This window comes from Orbicella faveolata, unplaced genomic scaffold, assembly GCF_042242905.1.
Source record: "Orbicella faveolata isolate gen_17 unplaced genomic scaffold, um_ofav_v1 contig_47, whole genome shotgun sequence".
Taxonomy (NCBI): Eukaryota; Metazoa; Cnidaria; class Anthozoa; order Scleractinia; family Merulinidae; genus Orbicella; species Orbicella faveolata.
This window is the reverse complement of record NW_028301577.1, coordinates 3801673-3821784: the sequence shown is the minus strand read 5'-3', so window position 1 is coordinate 3821784 and position 20112 is coordinate 3801673. Positions and strand designations below refer to the sequence as shown.

Sequence of the window (20112 nt, the reverse complement as noted above, 5' to 3'; positions counted from 1 at the left end):
ACTAGCTCTTCCGTCAACAATAGTTTTCAATCAACATTTTTTCCATTTTAACTCCAAGCACTTTTATAATGGATCTCCACAAATCATTTGTGGAGACCCATTGTTAAAGTGCTTGCATAACTTATGCAAGTTATGCATAAAAACACAGAACTAAGTGACATTGTAGATCTTGTCGCGTAACGTTGTTACAAAGAAAATGAGAAAAATAACCAACCACGAAAATCTGAAACGAATGAGTGAGATAAAACTTCAAAAAGAAAGAAACGCTGCCCTCACATGAATTCTTGTTCCACGCTTTTACAAGTGTCAGGTACACGAAACACCTACACAATTTTACTAATTGACTCGTCATTACTAGTCCCTATATCCTTGTTTTTTTAGCACTGGATTCCGAAGAGTATGCATATTTTATATTTGCTGACCTTGGCCGATCAGTATAGAGATTCTTTATTATAAGAATCATATAGAAGGCCGATGACACAGTCTTTTCTGTATTCAAACGAACCATTGCTAGTGGGAATATTATCAATTTTTGCGTCTTTTTGAAAAAAGTAAACCTATTTGTAAGTTAGAACGCGATTTCTTCCAGGATATCCCAGTTTTTTTTTTTTTTCAGGTTGTTTCGGTAGCCTGCTAGGGAATCTACATTAAAATCTCAATCGAGATCGAGCCTATGATGAGAATGATGCCAGTCTCTTGGCCAAAAATACCACGCAACGACTCCGACCAGGACTCGAACCTTGACTCTTCCGTCCGGAATGTGAAGAACGGATTTACTGTCAAAACTAACAGCAAACTGAAAATAATAGAATTTACCCTCCAAGTTAAAAATCCAATAAATACTAGCCTTTGTTGAGAACGGTTAGTGAAGGAGAACTCCATGCATGTCCGAGCGGAACTCTTGAACTGTTGTTGTTGAACTTGTGCCACAAAGATGTTTGGTTCTACAGATTCCGAAAAGAAAAAAAAAAAACCACTGAATTAAAGGTATACAGAAGCAAATTGAATTTTCGTGCTGCAACAAAAAAGGAAAGTAATTCAAATTAATTCTTGACTGCAATTTCTTTTTTGACTTCTTTTCTTAATTGAACTTGTCAAAATTTTGGCAGCTATTTTGACGGGTACGTAAACAAAGCCTTGACGATCCGATGTGGAACTGTGTTTCCCGAAGTAAATTTCTCGACGATTTACGTTCTCAAATCTCGATTCAAATGTTCAAACAATTTGCATTTAACATTCAATTCGAAGAGTTCTTATTTAGTTTTCAGTCTAAAGAATTTCATTATGATGCATACTTATGAGTGGTGGAAAAAACACATATATTGAAGATAATTATAAAACCTCTGTAATTTGCCACCCGTAAACATAATTTAAATTTGTTAAAAATAGTCGTTTCCAGGCCCTTTGGGTTTACTGGTCAGCGACATGGATCACGCCTTCAGAAATGATTAAGTATGTGGTGTAACAAGCACTACTTCTAGCATGATAGCGTGATCTCTAAATGTCACCTTGGAGATTTGTGTTACGTTATATAACGGCTGCTTTTGTTGTTGAATAAGGAATTAATTTGGCAATAGTTAAGAAGCGGTTACTCTGTGGCTTCAGTAATGAAGATGGATTGGAAAGTTTTGAAGAATACGAAGCAACCATATTTATAGGCTGTAACTTATGAAAGGAAAACAATGAGTGTGCAAAGAAACACTAAGCCACTGAATCCCTTGAGTAAATGAGGGCTAGTGCCTTGTATGCTCCACTCACAGGAGCGAAGAGGATGGGTGAGTGAGTGATGGAAAAACAAGATTACATCATAATCGTTCTACCTTTAAAATTGAAACAAATTAATTAAGCAAATCTTACGATTACGGAAGACAAGAAGAATACCTTTACAATATGTACCATCGTGCATGATTAGGTTTGAGCAAAAAATATTAAATTCAAAATTACAAAAAGTCAATGTTCAATCAACTAATTTTACTGATTACGTAAGCAAAGTATATTTACCCAGGATTTACTTTTCTATTTTAAGTAGAATGTTCGCTGCTAAGAACATAAATAACCTCAAATGCATGTCTACAGTGGATTAATATTCTTTTCATTTATACTATGAGGGAATGCCTCCTCGCTCTGAAAAATCCAAAACGTAAGTGTATGCTTAATACGTAAATGTCTAAAAAGGAATCAACCAATCACACTCTATACAATACCAATACACTGTAAAACGGGCAGGCGACAAGAATAAAGAAAGTAAGCAATTAGGGGATATTATAGTCTTGATGTACCTCCAGATCCTCAAAGCTAATGTGAAGAGAAATGTAAGGCATATGTTAAGGAGAATTGATATTTTCAGCCTACTTGAGAGTGAGATGATTAAAGATGGATGAAGGAATGGCTGAGTACGTAGTGGAGGAAAATCCAACCGTGTTACAAGAGAAATTGAAAATTACAAAAATTAAACAAAGCAGCTTGTCTCTAAAACACTGAAGGCCGTGCGAGTTTCATTTCTACAATCATGAATTGTACTCGAAACGTATAAAATATCTCTACTCAGCTCTGCATGCATCTAAAATATTCCGGAAGCCTTATTCAACGTAGCGGCTTTGAAATTTTCTTTCTACCTTCAGCTTTCATTTCCTACCTGGATTATTTTTTTACCGTTGACATCCGATCAATCTTCGCTTGAGTTGAATATTAAGCTACACGCAACTGTGGAATGAAATTCATGCCTTGCATTCACCCTGCGATTGTGCTCTTCTCCAGTTTAAAAAAATATATCTATCGCTTAAATCTCATTTTATAAACAAAAACATTGACCCACTGCGAGGCCACTCAGACAAATTTTGATTTGATGTTCTGATATAATTTGCTTTATCTTATTGCTAACTGATTCCCTTTCAAGACCATGCTGATGTTAATTCTTAGCAATTTTCTATTTTGGGGGCATAACAAACCATTGTTTTTTCGAGATCACTGAAAATAGCGCGAAGGTCAATAAATTCGTCAAGGAAAGATGCTTTTAACATTTAAAGTCTTTAAACGTAAATGGTAAATGGACTCCTTTGTCCCATTAATAAATAAACAGTTTTTTTCTTAAATCGATTATGACGTCAAAGAAACCGCCATCGTAAAATTGAAATTTCTCACAGGAGAAAATATTTATATATGAAACAAATGTGTCTCCGAACAGATATTTATGAAACTGTAGCAAATGGAGACAACTGATTTGGTTTGACACTATGTAGCCGATATCAGCTTGTTTTATACTGAAATACACCTATTTATCCAAACCAGTAGCTAGACAATTAAAATTGATGGTACGATATGAAGAAAGAAAACATTAAAATTAAGAACACTTTACTTATCTTTCGTCAATAAGCAATTATAATTTTGAAAGTCCTATCTCTGTGTTCAACAGTGTTGCTAACCCGTCTTCTGTAAGCCTTCAAACTCTGTTCATGGAGCCTTTTAAAACCATGAATAAAACAAAGCTTTCAAACTGTGCGCTTTCCCACTGAAACTTGGCATTAATATTTAAGGAAGCTCCATATTTTCATGAAGATAGCTGTGTTGGTGCCACGCACACTCTCTGTCAGTAAAATAATACCAAATTGATAATACACTCCCCTACGTATCAGTTATTTGCCATTCAACCGAGCATAAAATTAGGTAAAGCAAACAATGTGGAAAAATAGTTACCATATAAATTGCTAAATGAATATAGCAGTATCACCATCGCTTACAAGATGCAAGGTTTACGGAAATATGAGACTAGCAGCTTATTCGCTTACTTACCAAAATCTGTTGCTTTAAATGCTTAAAATTTTCAAACAAATCACCGTTAATGACCACGGCTGTATACAAAGACAATGGCACCAAGGCAGGAGTGGAAAAATCAATTTCGAAACACTCTGAGTAATGCGAAACACAAATGCAAACTATATTCTGGCCAATGAAACTCGTGATGCTTTGATGCCATTGAGTAATCCAATAATTTTGTGGTAAGCGTAAAATTCAGATTAATTTGTGATCATGATTTAAATTTTACCGTACACATCAACATAAATGAAACAAACGCTTTGCTTCCCCAAACTGGGATCCCATATTTCTATGACATTGTAGCGGAATTAATGACACTTCACATGTTTTCTAGACTTGAAATGATGAATTGATCTACGGAGGTGTTTTCTTTTGTTTATATGAAAAATACAAAAAAGAGTTGATATTGTATGACATTGTCGATAGTCCATTAACCGTCTGCCCAAAAATCAACTAGATAGTCTAGATACACACACACACACACACACACCGAGGAACAAGAACCTTCAGTGATCTTGCACTCATGTTTAACGCTTTTTTCAAAGCATTTGTAAATATTAGCAGACCAAGCCAAATGGTTTCCAAGAATATTTGTATACGGGTTATTGACCGTGCGTGAGGTCAACATAGTTGGATATTGGCACGGATCGTTTTTGTGTAGTTATACAGCGAGATGCAGTCAGGTTCATAAACACGTAAAAAAAAAAGGAACGAAGCCAATATTTATATTCAGCTTGACCGAACAAGCTTGGTCAATAAAGGACATACTACATGGGATATCGGACACCATTTTCTTATGGGATACAGCAGGCGCACAGTGGCCAATAATAGCGCAGAACTTGGTTTATCTTGCCTGTTTGTAGAGTTAGCAATATAAAAAGGAACTTTATTTCACCAAAGGCTATCCGTTGTGCCCGGGATTTTTATAGAGAGGTTGAGTACAAACTAATAGAATGGGACGTTTTGTTATGACGTCAGACTGGTATGTCGCGTCGTGTGGTTCATTTGACCCATCTGATTGGCTAATGCAAATTGTTTACGCTTTCCAGCGAGTAATTATCACTATTACGCACAGTTGCCATAAGTCAGTGTATACCCAGCGACAACTAACTGATTTAACTACAGACTGAAAATGAACAACAACGGACAACAAGCCATGATAGCTGTTCAAGAAGAACGGGCAAGAATCGGAGGAATTGAAGTGGCAAAGAAGACGGTGATAGCCGCTACAGACGAAGGGTACGTTAGTGTGACTGACTTCTTTCATAAGTGTTTCCCGCGCACGTAGTATTTGATAGTGTTTTCAACTGAGGAAAGGTCTCAGCAACGTCGTCATATTTGCTCCCTAGTGGACAAGTATTGCCGCTGTATCGCTTTCTACTAACGTAGATAGCCTAGAAGCTGAACACGATGTTTAAATTAAGGAATGGTCATGATAGTTGAATGTTGTTTTCCCAAATCTGTAGAAAGCGGAAGTTGTGTTGACCCGTTTAATTCAACTGCATCATGGGAACCAACTGAGTTTTACAATTTGTCACAAATATTTTATCCCCGTTTTAGTTTTCCCTTGTTTATCAATGGCGAAATTAAGGAGGAATAGACAAAGTTGGACGCATTTCCGCATTGAGAATTTGTTTAGCTTTACGTGTAAGTCAACTGTCGACTCAATGAAATGGTCTGTTACACTTTGTAGCAAAGACCTGCCCGGTCTCGCGTGCCCCTTGTCACGCTTACCGCCGACTTAGCTGAAAGTAACACTGATAGTAGTGCACTACTGTTATCAAGACATAAATGGGTCATAAATTCTCAGTTACTTCAGGGCATTGTCAAATAGGATTCGTCTTTTATTTGGAGTGGTCATGGATTTATGCAAATTTTTTGAACATTGAACGGTTAATGCTGGGTTCATGACGTGTTCATGCGTGCCACTGAACCGAGACAGACATGGCGCAAACGAAGTGGTTTTACTAGTCCTGTCCATCGAACGGACTTGAATATTCTACTGTGTCTTTTAGAACACGGTACATCTGCAAACTTGAAATCCATTAGCCTGAAAAGTTCACGGATGAAGATATTGCCATTTCTAGAGGGCTTGTCTCCAACTCTGGCCAGAACCCTTAGAAGTGTTTCTTCTGAACAAAGTACAGAGCTCACCACCCACGCAAATAGTTCTTTTAAAGCGACAATTGAGAACCGTTTGATTTTAAAATATTTAGCTATAGTTAAAAATTTGTGTGAATTTTAACACTGGTGTTTTTGAACTCTTTTGTAGGGTTATCGCGTTTCAGATCAACACTGTGGAGGCAAGGTAAAACTTTGCATCAAGTAACTTAAACTTTTGAGTCTTTATAGTGATTTCCAGTAAGTTGACGTTTCGGCCACGGAATCGAAAATGCCATCGACTCGTAATAATGAAAGAACCCCTCCTAATAATGAACGTTCCACTGGCTATGTCCCCGAGGAACTTCGTTATATAGAGGTTCGTTAACGAGATTTCACTGTATTATGCTAAGGAAAATTAAATGTAATTAAGTATAGACTGTTATTAAAGATGAACGAAATATTAGCTGAATGTTTCTGCTAATTCTGCTTCAGCTGTAAGGATTGAAAGAACACTAATCTAACTTGTATTTTTAGCGGCCCTCCCCAACAAAGACCAGCATTACCAGGCTACCCAATGGCAGCATTACCGGCCAGCAGCCCCAGTCCTATTGTGGTAAGCACTGAATCTGATGGTAGCTGCGTTGACTGCTGTTGCGCATGTGATAGTGGCTACGAGTGGTACGAGTTAAAGGGAAAAGGTACGTACTCGGCAGGGAAGTACCATTTCTTGAGATATAATGAAAAGTTAATTCTTAAAGGGACCCTGTCACCATTTTTAGCATGATTTTGAAAACCTCAAAAACCTATATCGATCATTGGAAGCCGACTTATTTTGTAGAGCAGTATTCTACAAATGATTAAAACCGATTTGGAAGTGAGGATGGCTAACGATGGCGAGGATGGAAACGGATTGGGATATGGATTTCAGGATGCGTCAGGATGTCAGTTTTTCAAAGGTTCAAGTTTGGCTCGAAAATCGTTGAAATTTTACAAAAATGTTGCTGCAGTTTGGACTTTCTCCAAGAAATTGTTTTTAATCATTTAGTTAGAGCCAATTAAGTTCTTATTACATAAATTTAGGGACTATTTCGTGAATTTATAACAGTTTTAAGAAAATATATCGCGTCAGTGTCCCTTTAAGAAGCTCGCCAAAGATAACGAAATTTCAAGAATTGTAGCTTGTGAAACAACCGGCCTGGTTTAGAGACTGTCTTGATTGGCTGAGAAAATTCCCTATTGATGATGCAACCATACAGAGGTCTGTCTCGTGTCTCGATTGATTGCTGCCCGGTTTTAAATTTTCGCGCGCAGTTAACGACCAATCAGAGGGCACTACAGGGTTCTTCATTTGAATAGCGCAAGTTTCCATTTGCTCCAAAGCTTGGAGAAACTCTTGCGGGAGTTTGAGTGAAATAATTGTCATATTGCACAGTTGTATTCGTGATTGGGTTGTAGCAGGAACCTGCATAAGTATTTTTCCATTTAATTTTACGCTGCTCCTTCATCCTTTTGCTTCTGCCGTTTTGCCTGTTTACACTCCTTTCTTGAAGTATCTGTTCAGATAGGAAGGCAAGTTTGCACGTAGATATACCTTTTATTTCTGTTCTGGTTTTTCAGGTTTTTGCTGCATCCTCTTGCTTCTTCTATTCTATCTGGTGGTGGGAGCAATTTTTCTCCCCTTTGCAATCGCGGCCTGTATCTGTGCATGTCTGTGTGATAGTGGCAGCAATGACTGAACCGTATGATCGAGGAGGCTGGATGTGAGTCCACACTGAGGAAACTCGATTGGGCGTTTTAAATGGTTAATCTTAAAAGTAAGACACAGTCTAATATAAAAAGGTTGGTTAGCGAAAACTTCTTCGGCGATATTTTCGACTGAAATGTAAATTTTACAAGGTACTGATACAGGAGTGTCCAGATTAAACTTACTTTTGACTTTTGGATTTTCTTTTAAAGCGCTATGAGAATTTCAACATAGTATACCAAACGACACCATGCATTAATGGATTTGAAAAATAAAACAAAAGAAGTAAAAAGTTCAGTGCTGAAGGTAGACGCGAACGGGTAAATAAACGATTGAAGACAAAATGTAACATACTGTGTGAAAAAAGAAGAATAAGTATGAATTAGTATCAGGTGTGAGTATAAATCTACTAGCGTTCTATCACGAATTTCGTTCTCTGATTGGCTACGCTACTCATCGTCCATTTGGTTGTAGATAGTGAGTAGCATAGCAGTGTGGGATTGTTAACAAAATGGCGGCCGCTTCTTTGCGTCTGTGTTGTATTTGAACAGGATTTGAACGAAGTTTTAAGCGACTTGTAGATTTAGAATAAAACAATTACAGTAATCGCTCTGTACACCGCTCTCAGTGCGTAACAGCTGACTCGGGCGCGGTAGGAATCTCAAGCTCATAATCTAATTGTTAAATTTAATGGGGTCACTTACGGAATATTGTCTTCGTCTACGTCAAGTTTTAAAGCTACAAACTATTAGGATTTTCATTACATTCTTCAAGATTCGATAAATAATCAGGAATTGCGTTTTAAACTGATAAGTTAGGTTTATATTGCTTTCATTAGGGTATTAAAAAATCCATTCGGTGACCGGTGGTATCGTATTTTTTTAAGCAGACACTCGTAACAGAGCTATCATTATCAGCACTGCGACTCCGTTAAAAGGTTCCGCAACTCCATCATAATTTTCCCTTGAAGCATCTATTTGAGGTATGTTTTCCGCTTTTATAAGAAATAATGGGGGATCGTTAAAGGGCTGATTGCATTTTTAGGGCCAATCCCACTTTAATTTATGGGAGGTTTGAAACTGTGTTGGGCCAGGAAGACAAGATTTGCTTAATAACCTTTCATCTAGGGTTTAAAACCTTTTTGGTGTGTATACGTTTTGGGTACTTTTCACCAGCGCGACAGCCTTCTCATTTTAATGTCACGAAAAAACGCAAAAGCTTGGACGTTATTAAAAAGCAAAGAACCCTATCGAGCTAAAACGCTCTAAAACGTCAAGTTCTTAGAGGGTCTTTTATCTGATGGAACTGAAACCTCAGAAGGACAGGCTTTTTTAAATTTTGGGATACGACTACGTCACGTGAAAACCAGCAAAACTTATGAACCGCTCTTGTAGCCCGTAAATGAGCCCGCGAAATTCACTGGAAACTCTCAACTCAATCAATTCGACGAGTGACTGCAGACCGTTTTGAAAGTATCCGCTAGCGCGTTTACTGATCAGTATTTTCAATCACATCCTAAACAAGATAAAGCCACATTAATTGCTTTAAATGAACGGCGGGCAAGGAAGCGAAATCTTCGGCGACACTGCTGTCCGTGAAGAGCGTTCTATGGAAGGTGCAGTTGAAGTGGTGTGCAAGACTCCGATTGCTGTCACCGATGGGTTAGTCTAACTTCCTTGTCATGTGCAAATTCAGTGTGTTCTTGAAAAAGCTGTTCAATTATCTATGTTCGAAGGAAATACTTAAGTACCAAGGTTCAGGTACGAAGAAGCGATTGCGATGTTAGTAATTTCAACGGTAAAACGACTTCCCGCTTGGACGTGTCCAAGAGGAGGTCAACAGACATCGCTTGGCACGATATCGAGGTACTAGTTCTTATAGATATCGGCTTTGTATGTACTGTACATTTGACATGTTGGATTCGGCGAAGGCGGAAGGAAGTAGCTCTTTAGTCCATGTTACCTCTTAGTAAAGCCCGACAGTAAAATTAGGTCGGCGTATAATAAAATTCTTGACTGAAAATCCAAAAGCAAGTCTTGGCCATAGCGATGCAAAGTTTACCGAAGTAAATATGTTAAAATGGTTTAAACTGGCTTAAAAGAAAAAAAAAAAATCAAAACACCAAAACAGCGTTTCACAAGAAAAAGAAGAACTAGCTCTTGGACATGTCCAAATGGAGGCCAATATTGAACGTGCAGGTATGAAGAGGAAGGTCAGCACTTCAATAGTTATATGATCCTTTCAATATATTTTTTTATATATGATATACGCCCGAAACTACATTTAGGAAGACAAAAACATTGTCATGTCACGGCCATTCCTCTGATTACTTTTTACACGCGTTGGCTGCATTTACCATCACTAGGAGACGTGAAATGCAAGAAAAGTTCTCTCGCCAGGGTTTGCTCTGTACGGACGGTGACCCTCGTGGAGTTAGAACTTTTCGTCGTAAAAGATCTTAAAAGTTCAGGCTACTTTAACGTTCACTGGGCTTGATCATTAGTCAAGACTATTGCTTTTTTCGTTTTTCGAGTCCCATTTGTGTCCCGCTTGAGATGACACCGAAGACGAGTATTTAAATTAAAGCTGAGTCAATTTTTGACGGAAACTCCATTACAATTTTCTTTTCAGTGGCCCTGGTGTACCAGCCCCTCTCGACGACCCAATGGCGGCATCAGCCAGCCCTAGTCCCCCTGTAGAGCCCTCCAAACCAAGCTCCAAATTGTCCTGTGGGGCCTGTGTGGATTATTTTTGCGCATGCAACACTGCAAGGTTTAGGTGGTACGAGTTAGAAGGAAAAGGTACGTACTCGACAAGTCGACAGGGATTGAACGTTTCTTGAGCCCTGATGAATAGTCCAGGTTTCAAGAAACTACCATAGCTCTCGACTGTTTCAGTAGTCTTATATGACTGAGAAAATTACTTCAATGTGGTTGGCCGAGAGTGGGCCAAGTTATCGTTTATTATTAATTTGCACTTAATTTGCGCCGTTCGAATTTTCCCTGTCATATAATAAATACGTAATCGTGCGAAAGCTGAAGCAATTAAGGATTTACATCTTTCGTAATATTTGAAAATTCTTTTAAATTGTACTCGCCTGATCTGAAGGCTCGTCCAATTTTGAGAGAATTTCCGTTTGCTGCAAAACATGGAGAAACTCTTGCGGAAGTTTGAGTGAAATAAATTAACAATAGCCTCCATTTAGCGCGAAAATATGCTCGGATATCTGTCCGCAGGTATTATCTATTCCGAGAAACGCTTCCGCCTCTCGGAACAGAAAATATCCGCGGACAAATATCCGAGCATATTTTTGAGCAAAAATGAAGGCTACTGTGTTTGTTATCCTTCAAATATTTTTCGCAACACGCGCAGTTTTGAAAACTGGGAAATATCACTCTGATATTCTACAGCTAGGATATTCTCGGATATTATTCTAGCTAGTGCATATCCACTCAGTCCACTCCTATGACGCGTTTAGACCAATCGCGCACAAGCGAAAATATTTGATGGATTATAAAGTGTTACAGAATTAGTGACTGGGCCATAATTTGTTAGTATGTATTTTTTGGTTTCATTTTCAGGTTGTTGCTGCATCCTCCTGCTTCTTTTGTTATACCTGGTTGTCGGGGTTGTTTTACTCCCCTTTGCATGCCTTTGCTGCTGTCTTCTTTCAGATGGAAGTGGAATTAAGCACGTAGATATACCTGTCGACGCCTGGTGAATTAAGATTTCCGATGGTAATGTTGCCCTTTCAGCTCTTTGCCAACTTTTGTAAACTTAATACTTTCTCTCAGGGAATGTAAAATTACAAAATGCGCTATTGCCTGAACAGCAGGCTTTACCTGATCGAAAACTAGAAGGCAACACAGATTACATTGGATCTAAACTAATGTTAGAGAATCGACGAATATAAAACGAGGAGTCTGCCAGTTTTTAAACTTAAAAGTTCTGAACAGCTTTTATTCTGCTAAGATCAGTTACATCTTCTGCTGCTACTCACTACAATACTCAAAGCACAAGAGCTTATATTAACTGTAGCTACTTCGGGATTCTAGTAAGGAGAGAATCAAATGACTTAAAACAAGGTACTCGAATGTAAACCCTGAAGGTAGACACTCACAACAGAGCTATCATTATCAACATTGCGGCTCCGTCAAAGGGTTTCAATTATATACGGTAACTCCGTCATAATTTTCCTTTGAAGCATATATTTGAGGTATGTTTTCCGCTTTTATAAGATATAATGGACAATCCCACTATATTTTATGGGATGTTTGAAAGCGTATTGGGTCACGAAAGACAAGATTTGCTTTATAACCTTTCGTCTAGGATTGAACCCTTTTTTGGTGTGTACACGTTTTGGGCACGCGCACACCCCGTGCAGATGATACTCGTCAAGGTAGTCTCAAATTGGTCAAAACAATTATTTGTTCCACTTCTTATGTTCTTGGTTTATCTACCCGCTCTCTTATGCAATCGATGTTGTAAATTAAAATATTCGGACCCAGTTTTATCTCGTAACGCGCGAGGAAAGGTTAAGGTTTAACTTTTTTCATTAGCTACTGGGGGAGGAAAAAGTACAAGTTTCACTAACGTAAGGGCAACTTCGGGCCGTAAAGTAAAAGAAACTGACTTGTCATTGAGTTATGCTGTGATGCTGTTGAAACGGAAGGTTGTTACGCTAGAGACACTTACAAATTATTACTTCTTCTAGTGCAAGAACTGTTCAGTTAGCACAAACTTAAGCGATACGTCATCTTTTCACCAGCGCGACAGCCTTCTCGGGCCGTTGTTTAATGTCACACAACGTAAAGCTTGGAAATTCAAACGTGCTCGATTACAAAACGAAGAACCCCGTCGAACTAAATCGCTATAAAACGTAAAGATCTTTAATAGAGGGTCTTATATCTGATGGAACTCAAAACCTCAGACGGATAGGCGGGCAATGTTTAATTTTGGAATACGGCAACGTCACATGAAAGCCAGCAATACTTATGACCAGCACGTGTAGCAAGTCGCTGGCCCCATAAATGAGTCCGTGAAAAAACTGTTTTGAAAGCACCCGCGAGCGAGTGAACCGAGCAGTATTTTCAATCGAATCATAAACAAGATAAAGCCACATTAATCGCTTAAAATGAACAGCGAGCAAGGAGGCGAAATTTTCGGCGAGACTGCTGTCCGCAAAGAGCGTACTATGGAAGGTGCAGTTGAAGTGGTGAACAAGACTCCGAGTGCTGCCAACGCTGGGTTAGTTTAACTTCCCTGTCATGTGCAGAATCAGTGTATTTTTGCAATTAAAAGCTGTTCAACAGTCTATGTTCCAAGGAAATACTTGAGAACCAAGGTTTAGATACGAAGAAGCGATTTCGATGTTACAATAATTTCAACAATAAAAAGGCTTCCCGCTTGGACGTGTCCAAGAGGACTGAGATCAACGGACATCACGTGGCACGCTATCGAGGTACTAGTTCTCATAGATACCAACTTTGTATGTACTGTGCATCTGACATGTCGGATTCGGCGAAGGCGGAAGCACATATATGTAGTTCTTTTAGCTCATGCTACCGGCCTCGAAATAGTGTATGACACCACAACTAGTTCAGAGTATAAGGTAGGTAGGTAGGTAAAACTTTATTTATGCAGGGTGGCCCATTCAGCACAGTGGCTGGTATCCAGAGGGGCCCTGCTAAATACAATTTCTAAAAATATGAAACGTCTAATAATATAAAATAGTTATAAAAATAGAGTTAAAAAAAAACTAACGTGTAGTAGTTGAAATAGTTATATAAAAAGAGTTTAAGAAATTGAAACGAGTTACAAGCATGAACTGGTAGGGAAAAAAATAGATATCATAAATTAGGTGCTATAAATAAAATGGGCTTTGACAAGATTTTTAAAAGAGGAGAGTGATACAGCTTGTTGGATTTTACAAGGTAGTGAATTAAAAAGGGCTGTGCCAGAAAATCTAAAAGTACGTTTGCCAAGGCTAAGTTTGGGTTTGGGTAGATGGAGGTCAGCCTTCCTTCGAGTGTTGTAACCATGTACATTGTAGTTCATAATGAAATAGTTACTTAAATACTGAGGAACTACGTTATGTAAACATTTAAAAACTAAAACATTTGTGGATTTTACGGTTCGTTTCTAAGTCAGTCCACCCTAAAACACTAAAAGTATCTCTAGAAGAGTCACGCTTGAGAATGATACGGGCAGCACGGTTTTGCAACCGCTGCAGACTTTTGCTGGAGCCAACAGACAGTTCACCCCAAGCAGTGTCAGTATAACTTAAGATTGGCTCAATAAGGGTATTGTAGACACACTTCGCTGCTTTAAGAGTGAGGCAAGATCGTATGCGTGCTAGAAGTCCTAGACGCTTATTAACTTTTTTACAAGTAGTGTCTATATGCTCTTTCCAGTGAAGCTGTTCATCGAGCATAGTCCCAAGGTAAGTGAACTTCGTCACTCTCTCTATGTCCTTGCTTTGAATCTGCAGGACAAAGTCTGAGGTGGTTTGCAGCAGTTGTCTTGTTCCAAAGAGTAACCCTTTGGTTTTGCTCTGGTTTAGTATTAGCTTACTGTTCACCAACCACTGCTCAACACGGTTGAGGTCTTCTTGTAAATTTTCCCTGATGTTGCTAACCTCAGATCCAGAATAATAGATAACAGTGTCATCCGCATACATGCTAATCGACGAGTGCAGTAAACATTCAGGCAAATCGTTTATGTGTATCACAAATAATAGAGGCCCCAACAAGGAACCCTGAGGAACACCGAAGTCGAGAGGAAGGCTGGATGATAACTCCTTTCCATATTGAACTCGCTGCGAGCGGGTGGTGAGATAGTTTCTGAACCAGCCGAGACTGTGCCCTCTAACTCCATAGTGCTCTAGCTTGTGAAGGAGACATTTGTGGTCAACAAGATCAAAAGCCTTTTTTAAGTCAATAAAGGCAGCGCCAGTCAACTGTTGTTTGTCCATGTGTTCTAATATATGATCAACCAAGTGGACAACCGCGGTTTCGGTAGAATGCTTCTTACGGAAGCCGGATTGATATACCGATAGAACTTTGTTAACCTCAAAAAACGCTAACAGTTGAACTTGGACCGCACGTTCCATGACCTTGGAAACGAGGGGGAGAACTGAAATCGGACGATAGTTGTTCTCGTCATCCTTTTTTCCTGCCTTAAAAATGGGAGTTACTTTAGCCTCCTTCCACTGAGATGGGATTTCGCCAGACGAAATTGTGAGGTTTATGAGATAAGTGATTGGCTTGGGTATTACAGAGGATGCGTCTTTGAGGAGTTTTGCGGGGATTTTGTCAAGCCCGGTAGCTTTGGATGATTTTAGCTTTGACAGCTCATGGCGCACGAAACTGGCGCTAACTTCTTGCAGAGTAAAGTCATTGTTAACTCTGGGGGCTAAAATTCTTGGCAAGGTATGGTCTTTGAAGACGCTGCATAGATTCTTTGCAATTGATGAAAAGAACTTGTTAAAGTTCGTTGCCGACATTGTTTCTGATCCTCCGGACGCAGATTTCTTTTGTTTAGGTAAGATCTTGTTTAGTGTTCGCCACATTTCTTTCGAGCTTTGATCATTTGAGAGCTGGCTGGAGTAATAACAACATTTTTCTTTACGTATTTTTGTGTTCACAGCATTACGTAATCTTTTGTAGTTGCTCCAGTGAAGCTCTTTGTTTGTTGACATCGCTTTTTTGTGTTGATGATCACGCTGGTGCATGAGGTCTTTTATTTCTGGCGTTAGCCATGGCACGGATCTTCCGCGGACACGGCGCGTGACAACGGGCGCGTGTTCATCGGCCGCTGTGAGAAATAGGTCTTTGAATGACTGCCACGCATCATTAGGAGTTTGGTCAAGTTCCAAGATATCCCATGGGATGCTGTTTAGATCCTCGCAAAACAAAGCGGGGTCGTAATGTTTATAATTCCTGGCCTCAACAATCCTTGGCGGTGGAAGCGGAATTCTGTGAAGTTTCCTAATTCCAAAAATGGCCGAGTGATCGGAAAAACCGATCGGTAATACTCCAGATACATAAAGTTCAGGCTTTGAAGTAAAAAATAAATCAATAAGAGTTCTAGAATTTTGAGTAATCCTGGTAGGGTCGGTAATGAGTTGCTTCAAGTTGAATAAATTTGCAATGCGCTGGAAATTTTTTGTCGCCGCATTTGGTGAAGTATAATCAAAATTGAAATCACCAAGTAGAACAGTTTCGAGACTTTCATTTACGTGGTTATTTAACATTTCCTCCAAGCTGTCCGTAAATGTCGAAGCGTCGAGGATTGGTGGTCTGTAAATAGCCCCAAACAGGATCTTTTTACTGTTCGGTTGTGATAACTCAAACCAAAGAGCTTCGATATTGTCGGCGGGAGTATCGAGGCGATTTAAACTCAAATTATCTGCTATGTAAACAGCTATACCACCCCCATGGCGGTCTCTGTCTCTTCTCATTAGCTGATACCCAGGGAGAGAAAACTCTACATCCGAGAAAGAGTCGTCCAGCCAAGTTTCATTAAGGGACAGGACGTGAGGTTTGAACTTGTCACAAAACAGCCGCAACTCGTCCATCTTATTCCTCAGACTACAGATGTTGATGTGAAATGCCCGGAGACCTTTCGCTTCGAAAGGCAGTGATGTTGCAGGCCCTGGATTTGAAGACACATCGTTAGCCAGGAGTACTAGGTTTGCAGCTAGTGTGATATTCAGAAGTTTCGCGGCAAGGACTAGCTTCGACGCCGGCGCCATTTTAGAAGATGATTTGGAGCTTGACTTCGTTTCGGATGGTGCAGAGTCGATTTTAGGTCGGTTTAGGTCCTGGGATGTCGATAGAATCTGTAGCCTATCATGCATAGGCAGTTTGGAAGCATTATTGAAGAACTGGACAGCGATTAAACCAACTAAGAGATAGATTATTAGGGAGCGAGAGAAACGTGACCAGCCCGCCATTAACCAGTGCTAACCAGTTACCAAAGTTTCCTGGCCCCAGTATAATAAAATTCTTGACTAAAAAACACGTCGAGACCGTGTATATGCAAAGTTTACCAAAGTTAATATGTTAAAAGGGTTAAACACTGGCTTAAGAAAAATAGTTAAAGCATAACAAGCATTTCGTAAGGAAATAAAGAACTAGCTTGAATATGTCCACTTGAATATGTCCACGTGAAGGCCAATTGAACGTGCAGGTGCAGTGGAACCTCGATTTAACGAACGTCTATATAACGAATGAAGTCCTCGGTACAACGGACGATTTTCCTGGCCCCAGTAATAGTAAAATATATGGAAAAGAACCTCGATACAACGAAACTTCGTTATAGCCGACGTATTTTGCCATTCCCTTGGCCCTTCGTTATATCGAGGTTCCACTGTATGAAGGAGGGTCAACACTTTAACAGTTACATGACCCTTTCAATGTATTTTTTTTACTTATATATAGACTCGAAACTACACTTAGGAAGACAGAAGGAATTGTCGTGTCACGGCCATCCCTCTGATTTCTTTTTATACGCGTTGGCTGCATTTACCATCACTAGGAGACGTGAAATGCAAGAAAAGTTCTCTCGCCAGGGGTAGCCCCGGTATGGTGACCTTCGTGCAGGGACAACTTTGCTTCCTAAACAGATCTTAAAAGTTCAGGCTACTTAGCGTTCGTTAATAAAAGTAGGTTTGACCAGTGGTCAGGAATATTGCTTTTCTCGTTTTTCGAGTCCCATTTGTGACTTCCGTTTGAGATAACACCTCAGTCGAGTATTTAAAGTGAAGGTAGTCGAAAGGCAGGGTCAATTTTAACGGAAACTCCATTACAATTTTCTTTTCAGTGGCCCTGGTGTACCAGCCCCTCTCGACGACCCAATGGCGGCATCACTCAGCCCTAGTCCCCCTGTAGAGCCCTCTAAACCAAGCTCCAAGTTGTCCTATGGGACCTGTGTGGATTATTTTTGCGCATGCAACACTACAAAGTTTAGGTGGTACGAGTTAGAAGGAAAAGGTACGTACTCGAGAAGTCGACAGGGATTGAACATTTCTTGAGCCCTGATGAATAGACAATGTTTCAAGAAGCTACCATAGCCCTTGCTTGTTTGAAAAATGACTGACATTACTTCAATGTGATTGGTTGAGAGTGGGCGAAGTTATCGTTTATTTTTAATTTACACTTAATTTACGCCATTCTAATTTTCCCTGTCATATAATAAATAGGTAATCGTGCGAAAACTGGAGCAATTTCAAGGATTTACATCTTTCGTGATATTTGAAATTTTTTTAAAATTGCACTCGCCTAAAGACTCGTGCAATTTTGAGACAATTTTCAAAATTCACTCGTAGCGTAAATCCTTTTAAAATTGCACTCGCATTCATACGATTACCTACGCTAAACTATTTAATAACTTGGGAGACAAAGGTCTATTTTTGTGTAATCGCTTATTAAGTTGTATTTTCGTTCAAGGAATCTCGCACTAAGAACCCACATCTGCCTTGATCAGCATTCGAGATTTCTGACTGCCGGTCAAGATAGACGCGGGCGCAGTATGCGATTGCCTGCGATTCGACCCGAGAAAATTCCCTATTGATGACGTAACTATACAGAGGTCTGTTTCTTGTCCCTGATTGGTTGTTGTCCGGTTTTGAATTTTCCGCGCAGTAACGACTGATTAGAGGACACTATAGTGATCTCTTCATTTGAAAAGTGGAAATTTGCTCCATTTGCACCAAAACTGGGAGAAACTCTTGCAGAAGTTTGATCAATTGAAATAACGTATCTTGTTGAACTCGTGATTAAGTTATAATTTCTAAATATATATTTATTTTTGCTTCATTTTCAGGTTGTTGCTGCATCCTCTTGCTTCTTTTGTTATACCTGGTTGTCGGAGTTATTTTACTCCCCTTTGCAATCCTCTGCTGCTGTATTTTAACAGATAGAAACGGATTTAAAACGTAGATATGCCTGTCGACGCCTGGTGAATTAAGATTTCCGATGGTAGTGTTCCCCTTTCAGCTCTTTGCCAACAATTGGAAACTTCATACTTTATCTCAGGAAATGTAGAATTACAAAATGGGCTATTGCCTGATCAGCAGGCTTTACCTGATCTAAAACTAGAAGGCAACACAGATTACATTGGATCTAAACTAATGTTAGAGAATCGAGGAATATAGAACGAGGAGTCTGTCAGTGTAAGTCCTTAACAGCTTTTTACTCCGGGATTCTAGTAAGGAGAGAATCCCGCAGAAACTCCCATATAAAAAGGACGGGAGTGCTCGTCGAAAATTTTGAAAAGATCCTGCTTTGTGGGCGTGGCTTGAATTTTCTTTCATCCCTAAGAGGTGACGATTCTAAAACGACACATTATCTTCTGTCGTATTTTTTCGGCTCAATACCCTAAAAGGTAGCGCAAACGCTCTCGCTGTGGACTTTTTGAGACCTTAAGGTGGCCGAACACAGTTTTCGCGCGCGCTTTTGTTGATGCAATTGAGCGCGCGCACAAGGATTGCAAAGAGCGATCATTTTATTTACTCAACACCCGCACTATCTGTGCTATTTTTTCTCTATTATTGAACGCGTGCATTGATGGTTTTAGTCTTTTATTACAAAGATATATTAGAAAAGGTGACGACGCAAAAGAAACCAGCAATTCTCAGCTTTCTCTTTGTTACCGAAAGAACCCAGTTAAATGCAGCGCATGCGCAGTTGCTCGAAAAATTGAGACCGATTACTTTTGCAGAAACTTGCGGATTTCTAACGATCCATTCGTTAGAATTTCAAGAAATTTGGCAAAAAAATAGTTCAGAAACCACGTGAATGATCTATCGCAAAAAATCTGAACTTTGACATAGGGAATTTTTAATAATACAGAACATGCGGTGAAAACGATTTACCGCGAATTACGAAAATCGCCTATGTCAAAATTTTATTAGAACAGTGTTGACAGAAGGGATTTAATGTCAATTCGTAGCGGGCAAAAGATGAAAAAAATCTAACGACTGGATTTTTTTTAAATAAACAAAACCATTTTTTTAACCTTGTTTTTAACCAGCCCCGTTGCCATGGCAACAGCACACACCTTAGCCAAAATGCGAGAATAAACTTTTCTGTGGTTAACCTTGACTCTTGCAAAAAACGAGCGCCAAAGCATAAATAGCTTAAAAGTAATGGTGAATTAAGCATAGGCTCTTGAAAACTGTGTTCGGCCACCTTAAGAGGTATTAAAACCGCTTTTTTAATCCTAAAAGGCACGACATACGCCCCCGTTCTTTTTAAATGAAAGTTCCTCCCGGGAAGAGAATCAAATAGCTGAAAAGAAGGTACTCAGATGTAAACCTTGAAGGTACTCAGCTGGTTAAGTAGAGCAAGCGATAATCAACCAATAAAAACTTGGAAAATCATAAACGTTTGTAAGCAAGGGTTAACCTTGGATCAATTTAAGGGAAATAGTAACCAAGGTCGCGATTA

General features: G+C 39.3%; 3 protein-coding genes across 3 annotated transcripts; all 3 read left to right on the top strand.

The window, feature by feature from the left end:
- Nucleotides 1-4860: 4860 nt before the first annotated feature.
- On the top strand, nt 4861-8522 carry LOC110065794 (uncharacterized). The gene is made up of 4 exons (XM_020772967.2): nt 4861-5052; nt 6086-6121; nt 6451-6614; nt 7534-8522. The coding sequence occupies exons 1-4, from the start codon at nt 4946-4948 to the stop codon at nt 7650-7652; spliced, it is 426 nt and encodes a 141-aa protein (XP_020628626.2). The 5' UTR covers nt 4861-4945; the 3' UTR covers nt 7653-8522.
- An 82-nt stretch (nt 8523-8604) lies between these two features.
- On the top strand, nt 8605-12303 carry LOC149096817 (uncharacterized). The gene is made up of 3 exons (XM_089279214.1): nt 8605-9321; nt 10292-10461; nt 11242-12303. Exons 1-3 carry the CDS (start codon nt 9209-9211, stop codon nt 11379-11381), a joined length of 423 nt encoding a protein of 140 aa, XP_089135340.1. The 5' UTR covers nt 8605-9208; the 3' UTR covers nt 11382-12303.
- Nucleotides 12304-12434: 131 nt separating this feature from the next.
- LOC149096816 (uncharacterized) lies at nt 12435-20049 on the top strand. The gene is made up of 4 exons (XM_089279215.1): nt 12435-12907; nt 17486-17655; nt 18488-19090; nt 19861-20049. Exons 1-3 carry the CDS (start codon nt 12795-12797, stop codon nt 18601-18603), a joined length of 399 nt encoding a protein of 132 aa, XP_089135341.1. The 5' UTR covers nt 12435-12794; the 3' UTR covers nt 18604-19090; nt 19861-20049.
- Nucleotides 20050-20112: the final 63 nt, after the last annotated feature.

Bases quoted from the DNA above. Each gene is read 5' to 3' on its own strand.
- LOC110065794 (XM_020772967.2), top strand. From the start codon at position 4,946: ATGAACAACAACGGACAACAAGCCATGATAGCTGTTCAAGAAGAACGG. The intron at 5,053-6,085 runs GTACGTTAGTGT...ACTCTTTTGTAG, and splicing joins ATAGCCGCTACAGACGAAGG to GGTTATCGCGTTTCAGATCA. The intron at 6,615-7,533 runs GTACGTACTCGG...CTGGTTTTTCAG, and splicing joins GTACGAGTTAAAGGGAAAAG to GTTTTTGCTGCATCCTCTTG.
- LOC149096817 (XM_089279214.1), top strand. From the start codon at position 9,209: ATGAACGGCGGGCAAGGAAGCGAAATCTTCGGCGACACTGCTGTCCGT. The intron at 9,322-10,291 runs GTTAGTCTAACT...TTTTCTTTTCAG, and splicing joins CCGATTGCTGTCACCGATGG to TGGCCCTGGTGTACCAGCCC. The intron at 10,462-11,241 runs GTACGTACTCGA...TTTCATTTTCAG, and splicing joins GTACGAGTTAGAAGGAAAAG to GTTGTTGCTGCATCCTCCTG.
- LOC149096816 (XM_089279215.1), top strand. From the start codon at position 12,795: ATGAACAGCGAGCAAGGAGGCGAAATTTTCGGCGAGACTGCTGTCCGC. The intron at 12,908-17,485 runs GTTAGTTTAACT...TTTTCTTTTCAG, and splicing joins CCGAGTGCTGCCAACGCTGG to TGGCCCTGGTGTACCAGCCC. The intron at 17,656-18,487 runs GTACGTACTCGA...CTTCATTTTCAG, and splicing joins GTACGAGTTAGAAGGAAAAG to GTTGTTGCTGCATCCTCTTG.